At 40.6% G+C, this 12,152-nt stretch overlaps 2 protein-coding genes across 2 annotated transcripts; both read right to left on the reverse strand.

Annotated features, from left to right (window-relative positions):
• Positions 1–2,104: 2,104 nt before the first annotated feature.
• lrrc59 (leucine rich repeat containing 59) lies at positions 2,105–5,657 on the reverse strand (the record flags this gene model as incomplete). Its single annotated transcript, XM_079237474.1, has 7 exons — positions 2,105–2,388; positions 2,632–2,823; positions 3,476–3,548; positions 3,669–3,773; positions 4,535–4,693; positions 5,320–5,379; positions 5,556–5,657. 7 exons carry the CDS (start codon positions 5,655–5,657, stop codon positions 2,105–2,107), a joined length of 975 nt encoding a protein of 324 aa, XP_079093600.1.
• A 2,115-nt stretch (positions 5,658–7,772) lies between these two features.
• On the reverse strand, positions 7,773–9,915 carry LOC306753425 (5-hydroxytryptamine receptor 3A-like; the record flags this gene model as incomplete). The annotated part of the gene is made up of 4 exons (XM_079237292.1): positions 7,773–8,000; positions 8,481–8,584; positions 8,656–8,866; positions 9,844–9,915. 4 exons carry the CDS (start codon positions 9,913–9,915, stop codon positions 7,773–7,775), a joined length of 615 nt encoding a protein of 204 aa, XP_079093418.1.
• Between the last annotated feature and the right edge of the window lie 2,237 nt (positions 9,916–12,152).

Consider the following 12,152-nt stretch of genomic DNA (forward strand, 5'->3'; position numbering starts at 1 on the left):
TATTTAGGCTACTTTTCTAAGGCTGTATTTTATTAAGGCAAAGCTTAATTTTCTTTTGTGAAGACAATTAAAGCTGGTGTTTTGTAACACTTAACTTAATTCAGTATGTGCTGATTAATTACTTTGCGAAATACACATTTTAGTCATTGTCGATACACTCCAGGTCTATTTACCACGATTCTAGTTTTGTTATGAAGACAGACACAATGTTCAAGTATTTCTTGCAGTGCATAGCCATTTATTAACGCAGACAATGTTTGAGGGGATGGACGAAGCTGCACAAGAACCACAGCAGCAAAGGTAGCCCCGACAAATTAAAACAGTTGCATTTCAAAAGATCTATGAAACTGAAGTAAAAAAAAAAACAAGATAAATAATCTGCTAGTTGCTTTTTATTTTTTAGGTTGGAGATTACAATAAGAGAAGCATCTCTTATTGTTTAAGATCACTAGTTCAATATCAGCACTTGGTCCTTATTACGCCATATGATTTAGGGAATTTAAGCTAGAGTGAAGTTAAATACTGTAACCGCTGCACTCTTTAAAAATAAATGTAAATATCCCCTTAACAACTAAACATGTACACTATATTACATTACAGATAAAGCTTTTGTAATTTTTGCTGCGTTTCTTTGTACTTTTCTTCCATGCAGCCGGTGGTTTCCATTTCGTCTGCGATATCTAACTTTCCTGTCAGAACCGTTTATCCGATCTACGTCACACTTGTCGGGTGTGTTGCCGGAGACCAAAGGACGCGTCACATCTTTACAAAGCTCATTGTAGTAAAAGTGACAAATACATTTGCAGACTCCTGAAACTTGGTACAGGTGTGTAATCCATCCATCACAGTGAGCATCAAGTCTGGATAATATTTGTGTTGAAGGTTCAGTATTAGTGTGTGGTAAAGCTTCTCAGGTGCACATTTGGGTTAAAATATCTTGTGACAGTAATTTTACTTTAACACAAATTATTGCAGACTGTGATGGATTCAACATCTTTAGAAAGTTAGAGCTAATAGAGTTTGCTAATAATCCCTCAGATTTTACAGACATTAATGGAAACCAATGGGTTTTGGGAAATAAGGTAAAATATATCCTGAAGGCCTCAAACACAATTTTTAAAATGGATCTCTGTAATGTCGACAGTATTTCTAGCAAAAGCTGGCGTTTGTGAACTGGGAAGGGTGTAGTACATTAGAGCCGGACTGATTCTGGATTATTGAAGCCAATATTTGAGATATCATTTTAACATCAATTTGAGCTGAGACTATTAGTCAGTTAATCGATTTGTCGATTGACAGAAAAATTATATATAACTATATTTATAAATCAATTCATCACTTTAGTGAGCTGGTATTTCTGCCCTCTACTGGACAAACTATGTAATGACAACACTGTTTCTAAATGACCTCAATCATATCTTTGGCATTTCTGGACTGCTGGAAAATAGCTGACATTGACTCACATGATACTATTAGATCTGTGGTATGTTAAAGATCCACTCGATGCCAGCCGTGTGTGTATTAGCTGTGAGATTGAGCTGGTTTGACCGATTTAAGACTATAAAGACAGAGTAGGCCACAGACGACTGAGCGCTACATTCATACAGCCTTCACTGCACATGCTCAGACTGCCACGTCAAACACTGGCTTATATGCACAACTCTGACCGGCAGTTAACATGTGACTCGACGCTCCAGTGCAGCACAGACAGGGCCACCTGACTTTTCACTGAACATCTCTCAAATACACCCCACGCTCCACGTAATGCACCAAAACACACACCTGGTCAAAATGCAAAACGTGTTTGATGGAGAGGAATTCAAGAAGACGAGTCTTTTTTACTTAAAAACAGACTGCAGTACAAAGAGGGTACAAGCGACAACAATTCCATAGGAATTTAAGAAGATTTTAAACAAATCGGTCCATCCCCCTCTGTCTATCTGAACAGACTTTCCACCTCCCGGCACCAGAAACAGGGTGAGGGGATGCAGGGTTGCCCATCTTAATGTAATTCATGATTTCAGCATATTAAAAAAAAAAAAAAATCCCCGGTGGGAGAGGAAAAACCTGCAGCTCTGGAACTTGATGGGCGGCAGATGAGGGTTTAGTTCTTAGACGCTTGTGTAGATTCAACAAACTCCTTCGCTGCGGACGACAGATTTTGCACCAGCTGTCGGACCACGCCCTCCTGCTCTTTGGCCCAGGATAAGCCGTCGTCCACGGCGACGTTGACGGGCACACACACGGCTTCCTTCTGCAGGTCGGTCAGCCTGCAGGCGGCGGCGACTCCCGCCAGTCCCAGCAGCAGCAGGAGGAGGAGCTTGAACATCAGGCCCAGGAGCGAACGTCCAGGTTTAGTCGTCTTTTCCACAGCCGCCTTTTTATCTGCTGAGATGAAGAGAGGGTGGGTGCCGTTAGAACGACTCCTAAAACAAACTCTTAAAGAACTTCAGCGGAGTTTATCATCAACCAAAGTACACAACAGATCCTGGGATCGGGGACAGTTCAACAACTGACTTAAAACTTCTCAAAAAGCCTGTCACTTAGTTGTCAGTGGAAGTTTAACTTCAATATAAATAGAGACATGAAACATCCCTTGAAGAGGTGCGTCATCCAGACCTTTAGACTCACCTGCTGCCTGTCCGTTCTTTTTCTTCTTCTCCTCGTTCTTCTTCTTCTGTTGTTCCCGTGCAGCCGTGGCCGCCATCTGAGCGTTGTACTCTTTCCTCCGCTTCTCCTTCTCCTCCGCCTTCTCCCGTTTACGAGTCTCCTTCTCTTTGGCCTCCCGCTCCCTCTGCTTCACCTCCCTCTTCCTCCCCAGCTCTGATGGAGGGATGCGTTGAGAAGAGATGCAGTCAGACATCAATTAAAGTATTTCTAGTTTCCTGCCAGCAATAAAATGCGCTTGAACCTAGTGAAGAGATAAGATTCCTATAAGACTGCAGAAGCACAATCATGACCATCTCAGCCTATTTATCATGTTGAGAGCCAGAGAAATGGAACTAACATATCAGGCAGAGCTTTATTTTCTTCTTCCTCAAGATCCCTTCAGGTTGGGAGCAACTGGATTAAATTAGCTAACAAACTAGCTCCATCTTAACCTGCTACATAAATGAAATGCTGCTTACATGGTAATGCATGCATATTTATAATATAATGTCACATATGTATATAATAATATAGGATTTAGACTTGTTTTTTTTACATTGATGCATTACCTTTACTTAAGTACTTCAGAGTACTTCTTCCAGCACTAGTAATTGAGTTTCAGCTGTTTTTATTAAAACCAAGAACTAGCTGGTTAAAGAATATAAAGCAAGACAAAAAAAAATAAAAAATCTGACCAGACATTTTATGCCAGTTTTCAGTACTGTGTCAACAAAACAATTGTGGTTTGATATTAAGGCCTTTTGAATAAAATGCAGTTAAGAAGCAAAAATTATTTTCGGGCTCAAATAAAATGATGATTCTTCACCTTTTTCCCTCAAAAGACGTTTCTCTCGTACGCGATCAACCTCATCCTGAAGCTCTCTCATGTGCTCCAGAACCTGGAACAAAATCTCCTTTAGTCATTCTCTTCTTTTTCAATTCAATTGTATAATTAAAAAATAAGCTTTATTGACAGTAAAGTCTCACGAGCAATGTTGCCAGAGCAACAGCTGCCTCACCTTGGTGGCACACTGTTTGCACTGCTTCTCATCCAGACAGTCTCCTGCTGCTTTAGCCAGGCTGGCCTCCAGCGGGTTGTCCTTCAGATCCAACCACTTCAGACTCTGAGAACCAACAACATTGGTATCGATTAGGGCTGGGCAATCATTCAAAATGACAATTTATTGTCTCTCAATTAGATCATATATCGAGGTATCACGATACATGGTTCAATTGTCTAAAGTGATAATAACAAGCACATACTGACTCAAATTTCTCCGAAAATCTGATTCTTTTTGACAAAAATTCATGTAATTAATTCACATGTGGTTATTTCATGTGGACTATTAATTCATTGAATATGAACACACTACAGATTATATATTTTATATATATATATATATATATAATATATATATATATATATTAATTGAGATATAAAATGGGCTATGTCATGATAGAAGATTTTTATCATCCATCCCGAGTATTGATCTCTTCCCAGCTAACTCTTGGCAAGAAAGTCAATAAGCTAATATAAATCTCAAACTATTTCTTAATCGGGGGCAGACAATAGGTCGATTTTTCCAATAAAAAAAAAATACTAATTTCAGAACAGGAAACCTGAGAGAGAATAGTTGGTGGGTGACCTCTAATAAACCAGGTCAGCACCACTGAACAACTGGTGAACTTTACAATCAACACAATTTTATCAAGATAATAGTTTTATTCTGCACCCAAATGTGTGTGAGAAGGACTATTAGATCAGCTTCATTGTCTAACTGAAGTATAAACACATCACCGCAGCTGGACAGCATCAGTCTTGATCTTACAGACATTGACATTGCAGCTTTATGTTGCAGGAGAGCAAACAGTGCAGGGCACCCACCCTGAGCTGAGAGACGCTGACGGGCAGGACAGTCAGCTTGTTGTTGTACAGGTCCAGATGTTGAAGGCTGGCCAGGTTCCCCAGGTCATCCGGCAGACAGGTCAGCTGATTTTTACTCAGATCCACCTTCACCAGGTGGGTCAGGTTGCAGAACTCTGGCTACAAGAAGGAAAACCGAGCCAAATAAATAAGAACTCAAGTCCTGTGCTAGTGACAGAGGTAAATCTGCAGGTAGAGTTTAAGGTTAGCAGGTTGAGAAAAAGGGTGAAGAACCAAGTGAATACAGAACGTCACAGTCACTCTGTAAGCAACCTGTGAATTTCCCACTGCTTTTATATTCAATATAATCAAAAAGACAATAACTTGAATTTAAAAACACCCCCTGTCCCTGACTACAGGTACATAAAACAAGTAGTCATAGTTGGATCATTTTAATGTATCTCTTAACGTCAACCACCATCATGATTTAGCACATTAATGTATCCTTTAAAAACCCACAATACAACTAAAATATGAAGTATGTTTAATTTATAAATAAAAATGGAGAAGAAAGAAAAGGATTCAATGTCCTCTTGACTTTTGGCTGGATACATTTACCCTTTCAGGCCTCTAAAGAGCCTTAAAACTAAACAATCAGAGGATGCATCATCACTCTATGGATGAACTCATTCCCATAAAACATATACAAACAAAATACACATTACTTTGTGTTAAGGGGTCGGCACCAGTAGAGTTGTGGGATAAAATGGTGTATTTTAGTGCAGAATGATTGTGTTTGTACTTACAGGAAGGGAGGTGATGTTGTTGCAGGACAAGTCCACAACAGTTGCTTTGGTGAATAAAGCCTGTAATAAATCACACCATGGGTCAGTTTACACAGTAAATGCACATCACATGTCAATTTTAACCAAGAAACATGCAGTCACATCGTGTCATGTTTAAAGTGAAAGCACATTCACGTGATGATATGAATGTTTAATTCACGCACACACTGAGACATTGAGGTGGACGAGCAACTCACCAGCTCTCTGACTGGCACCTCGGTGAGGTTACACAGGCTCAGGTCCACTTCATTCCCGCTGATTTTATCCTTCAGGTTCAACACTTTGCTGTTTTTACTCATGCTGGTGCCTGAGGTAAAGTCTGTGTAACCGGGGAGAAAACATGCTGCAGATTTAATGTGCCGAAGACACACTGACACGAAGGAATGTTGAACACATTGTAACAGTTTTCGTGCTGCAGAGAGCAGGAAACCCGCTCCTACGTCAACGTTTCACACGGTTTGCTCACCTGTTATGGCAGCGGGGACTCAACTGTGCGGAAGTGTGACACACGAAGGAAAGGAAATGAGTCGTCTCAACTTCTTAATGTGGAGAAAGTTAGCGGAAAAGCTCTGCGACGTCGGTAAGTATGTGGTGTTATATTTTGTCTTTCTTTTTTTGGCAGCACTGACTGCCTGAATGAAAGTCCACGTCACTGATTGAACGACAGCGCGGAGACGGTAAAAGCGAACAGCGCCACCTGCAGGCCCGGAGGACACACCGCACACTACAGGACATGTAACGGAACGACACGAAGTCATCATATGTAATAAAATGTGCATGTACATACACAACAAGTATATACTTATGGCAGTGTGTATATTTTGGCTTTGCATCGTGTATTCTCACTCTTTCCTACTTTGTACACACATTTCTATTTCATATCAGTCTTTTATCTTTTAATATCTGATACATTTTCAGCCATGTCACAGCATCTAACCAGTATTACTAAATTATATTGTAACGAAGGATTTATTTTACCTCTGATGAACTTTGATCGTTTGTGTGAAGTCTTTGACGGTCTGATCGCAGAGAGCCATTTGATCAGGGCCACTTTGCTGCCTGTTGAAAAAGTTTCTCAAACTTGATCCTTTCTGTGTGTCGTAATTTTTCGGTTTAAGCCAGAAATATCAGGACATCACAACTGTTGTTTGATGTCAGAGAAAGTAACAGAAACCATCATGGTTGGTTTCAGGGGACAAGAGGATTTTTGTTTTGTTTTTGTTCAAAGTTCCAAATAATATTCAGTGAATGCCAATGGAATCTCAGTGCATTATCTGGTCTCTGATTTCTAAGATGAACAGATAAAAACAAGAAGCAGTAGAGAGATTAATAATATTTTACCAAAAGTATTATTGTAAGTATTCCAAATCTGTGGAAGGGATACTGCTGATGGCTACAGGGCAATACATGACACCACTTGTTAATACCTTTTTGACTTATTGTTTTTAGTATTATTAATCTCATTGTTTAAATGCAATATAATCCTTCAGTCTCAGATCATTTGTTTATAAGATTGAGGTTTAATTTTTCAGACGGATCCAAGGATTTCTCACATGACCTTTTGATGATTGTTTCAAGGACCTTTTTTTATTCTGATGGACTTGTAAACACTGGAGTGACGGAGGAAAAGACAAAAGGTTTAGGTTTTAGACAAAGCTTATTTCTCTTCAATTTGATGAGGTGGACAGAACAATTTAAATACAGTTGAGAGAGCCCTTAATATGTTTGGTAATTTTAACATACCTCAAGAACATGTTTTCTTTCTCATACAAAGTCTCTGGTATTTGTAGTAAATTGTATTGATAATTGGATGAACAACAGCATAACAGTAGCTATCACAGATTTTTTTTTATTTTTGTATTAGTCTTGCATTCATAGTTATGCTCTGTTAAGATAGGATCTTGATATTGATTATTTTGTTTAGGAAAATGAGTGCATACAAATAACTTCCTTACATTGTTTTTTTCAATTTTGAGTGTGTACTCTTTCTAACTATATTTTGACAGTAATATATAGTTGGACGACAAATTGCAACTTTCTTGATGTGCGAAATTATATTTTGAATTGACAAACATCATCTGTGTAATTTACCCTCTTATGTGTAACAAACTGAGCTGGAATGCTTGGTGGAAACGTGGCTTAAGTTTACTAGAATATTACAATACAACACATGAACTGTGTAAAACATGCACATTGAGCTTATAGTTGCATTACCACTGAATGATTACAAACTACTTGAACAGTCAAATACAACTTTGATCATGAGCTTTCCTAAGGCAGCAGGAAACAGATAGTTGAGAAGGTATATCTCGGCCAGGTGGGAGTTGAATGTAATATTTGTGGTAAGTGACACCAAAGTTAAAGGCAGAGACTTTATAATCACCACCGCTTCACCTCTACACTCATCAGATGGATTAATGGTCTGCCCTTGTCCAATTAAAAAACATAAAACATAAAAACACACTCTCAGCTGTGATATAGAAAATTAAGAACACTTTGTTGATTGTTTTAGCCACTCTGGTCCAGTAGCCGGGCTTCCTTTCTTCCTTCCTGCTGTTGAGGAGCAGAGTCAGTGTTTTCACCGCCTCACTCAGCTCATCTGAGATCTGTTCAGACTCCTCCATCAGTTGGCTGCTTCTACCCTGAAAAATGTGTTCAACAAACTTTGGTTAAATATTGTGATTATGTATTAGAGGTGTTGCATTTGAAATTCACATTTTTGTGTCAGTTAAAAGGCCGTTTTTTTTCTTCCAACCTAATCCTTAACCCCAATACAAGTAGGCTCATTGATAATAAGATGCACGTACGGTGTCATCCATTACAATCATGAACCTATAAACTTAGATTGTATTGTCCCTCCTATACGCTAACACAATCTCATATATATTCAAATAAAAGGTGTAATTTCTAAATGTTCTTATAAAACAAAATTTGCACGCACTATACTGTTTTCAATAAACAGGTTTCTGAATGACGTCTTTAGTAAGATTTGTGCAAACAAGGGAGGAAGAAAACAAACCAGAATGACAGCTTATTGTGCAATGAGGAAGTACACATATCAAGTTACTTAATTAGGTCATTAAAAAAGACTGAAACAGTTGTGGAAGCTGACTTTTATCTACCTCATTGTCTTTAGATGCAGAGTCTCTTTCCAACAGATACATCACCAAAATTGTCTCCATGAGGCTCAGCATCATCAAAGTAAAACTCCCAATGCAGTAAACCGCTGAAAGAAAAAGGCAGCCTGTGAACAAATAACCACACATGATCGCTCATGATTCAGAGCTTTTCTTTTACCTATAAGTGGAATCCTGTCTGAGGAGGAAGGCAGAATTTCATTGAGGAGAAGCTGCATCACAGTGATGGCGAGCAGCACAGTGACCTTGAAGCTGAGCTTCTCTCCCCCGCTGTCTGAGATCAGGAAGGAGGCCAAGTCCAGACACAAGAAGAACAGGATCGGTAGCAAGAAGTTGACGATGTAGAGAGCAGACCGCCTCTTCATGGTGATCTGTGAAATGACGTTCAAGGGTCAGTTGAATGAATGAATGAATGAATGAATATGTACTTTATTAATCCCTAAGGAGAATTTTTTTTGTCGTCATCCGTAGCGCCTTACAACTTGAAGATAGAAACACACAAGATAAAAGATCAAATATATAAAGAAGCAACAGGGATGAAAGATATATACACATTACAATAAAGTAATATATATTTAAATATGCACAATAAAATAGAATAGAATACAACTAACTGGAATTAAATATATTTACAGCCGCAGAGTGTATTCATTAATTAAGTAAATTAGATAAACAATAGATAGTGCAAAATGCAAAGTATGTATGGTACAGTGATGAATTAATCCACAGAGGAACTAGCAAGCGGTGACTTGTTATAAAGCCGTATTGCTGTCGGCAGGAATGTTCTCCTGTAGCGGTCCTTATTGCAGCGGAGCGTGAGGAATCTCTTAGAGAAAGTGCTCCTCTGGCCCTGCAGCAGGTGGTAGAGAGGGTGGTCCAGGTTGTCCAATATGGACAAAAGTTTCTTCAACGTCCTCCTCTCCACCACCTGCTCCAGAAACTCCTGCTTGCAGCCGATGATGGAGCCGGCCTTCTTAACTAGCTTGTTAAGTCTGTTGGTGTCACCGGCTCCAATGCTGCTTCCCCAGCAGACTATGGAGAAGTACAGGGCGCTGGCCACAACCGACTGGAGAACATCTCCAGCATCTTGCTGCACACATTGAAGGATCGAAGGTTCCTCAGGAAAAAGAGTCGACTCATCCCCTTCTTGTAGACAGCGTTGACATTGGCCTTCCAGTTCAGTCGGCTGTCGATGGCAACACCCAGGTGCCTGTACTCCTCCACTGTGTCCACGTCCTCTCCCAGAACACTCAGAGGACTAGGAGCTGTTGTCTTCCTCCTGAAGTCGACCACCATCTCTCTGGTCTTGGCCACGTTCAGAAGCAGCCCACTTCACAAAGTCACTCACCACTGCCCTGTACTCCTCCGGGTGGAGGAGCCCATTGTTGTTGAGCCTCATTGAAGAGCCATGTGGTGTCATGGTGTTGAGGGCTCAGTGAATGTGCAGCTCAACAGGGGGGCAGAAGGGGAGGTGTGGAGGTGTGGTGAGAGGAGGAGACGGATGAGGGCTGTGAACTAAACCTATTGAAGAAACAGTTTAGCTCGTTGGCCCTCTCCAGGGAGCCCCCTGGTTGTCTCCCTCCCACCTTGAAGCCGGTAATCTGCTTCATCCCGGTCCACACCTCCCTTGTGTTGTTCTGTTGGAGTTTGACCTCCAGCTTCCTCCTGTAGGAGTCCTTACCCTCCCTGATCTTCACCTTCAGGTTGCGCTGGACTCTCCTGAGCTCATCCCTATCCCCAGACCTGAAAGCAGCTTTCTTCTTATTAAGAAGAGCCTTCAGGTCCCTGGGGATCCAGGGCTTGTTGTTGGGGAAGCAGCGCACCATCCGGGTTGGTATGGTGGTGTGTTCACAGAACTTGATGTATTCTGTGATGCAGTCAGTCATGCTGTTGATGTCCTCCCCATGTGGTCCACAAAGCACATCCCAGTCCGTCGACTCAAAGTAGTCCTGCAGGGCGTCATTAGCCTCCTGAGACCACCTCCTAACAGTCCTGGAGGTCGCAGGCAGCCTCTGCACCAGAGGAACATACCTGGGTGTCAGCAGGACCAGGTCGTGATCAGACCTGCCAAGGGGGGGAAGGGCAGTGGCCCTGTATGCATCCTTAGTATTTGCATACAGGAGGTCCAGAGTTTTATTGTTCCATGTGGGGCAGTCAACATACTGTATAAAAGTAGTTTAGTAGGCTAAACTAAGGCACAGGTATGGAGTACAATACAAGAACACCATCAAGGTAACCTACCCCAACAACAGTGGTGCAAGAAGCACAACAACTATAGAGAAGTTGCATTGTCTATGTCTATTTGAAATGGCAGAGCATTCAGTCAAACATCTTAACATTTTCCTGAGGGAGGACCCCCAAGCTACCCTCCACAAACATGAAAGCTCAATATCGAGACCTCTGTGTGGTGCAAGAGATACAAGGAATGTGTCTTGCAAGTGAAACGAATTAAACAAAAAGAAATATAATATATGAGGGAGGATGCAGACCATCCGTATATTTTCCTAATTCAGGACCTTTGCCAATCGCATACCTGTATAAAGACTCACAAAATTAAAATACATCAGTAATGTAATTGTACTTACTTAAGACACTTACTTTGTAAACCAACTTGTTTTGTCTGAAGCCAAAATTGTCTACAGTTATGTTGCTGATGGACAGGTACATGAACTGCCACTCGGACTGAGTCTGCATCATCTCGCGAGACCACGCTGTGCTCCACGAGCCACCTAAGGTAAGAAGCTCAATATCCTTATCTGAAGTGGAAGAGAAAAAAACAAAGAAAACTGTGATGTTTCCCTGCAGGTTAACAAATGATTATATGTTATGTCTTCAGGTGACAATAAACTGTAAAAGTCATTAAATTCAAACTCAAACAGACACGAGAACACATAAACAATGCACAATTTATAAATGTTCTAAACACAACAGGTTACGGGCTCACCAGAGTGTATTATGGACTTGAAAGAGAGTTCGCAGCGCTGAATGTCAAAGGGAAATTGGTAAACTTGCATCTTGCAGGTGCTGACCACCACCATGTCGTTTCTAGTTATGACCCAACCACTACTGTTAAGGAGGACATACGGACTCTGAAGGGTCTTGTCCTTTTCTGTCCTATATGAGAACAAACACAACTGTGTTGAACTGAATGTCACATAATGGATTATCTACAATACAACATCATGTAAAAATACTAAAAGTGCAATGAACTAAAAAACACCAAACCATAATGCTGCAATATATCTGGTTCAACAGTGGCTAGGTTTATTTGTTGAATCTTATTATGGACAAAGTCCTAATTTCTCCCATTGTTTCTTTAAATATGGCAAACACAACATCGACAAAACGTTTCAGTTTTTGTCATTTCCAAACTGTGACATGATGCTCAGCCACAAGTTACTGTTGTTAGTTTGTGTAGATTTGTGAGGGTGAGAGCATGCACCTACATTCAAACTTACATCTCTTCAATAGTTAGATCTGGCTTCCACAATAAATGCATAGGAAGATAAATCTGTGAAATACCACAGAAGTCATCAGGATTCCAGGAAAGGTCGTCACCCTGCCACCACTACAGGAAAAACCACGGGGTGCATAGGTGTTTAGACAGGTTGTGGAAATTCATTCAACCAAAAAGTGCTTTCTTCCTCAGAGAGAACT

This window comes from Taurulus bubalis (assembly GCF_910589615.1).
Source record: "Taurulus bubalis genome assembly, chromosome: 2".
NCBI classification, from domain to species: Eukaryota; Metazoa; Chordata; class Actinopteri; order Perciformes; family Cottidae; genus Taurulus; species Taurulus bubalis.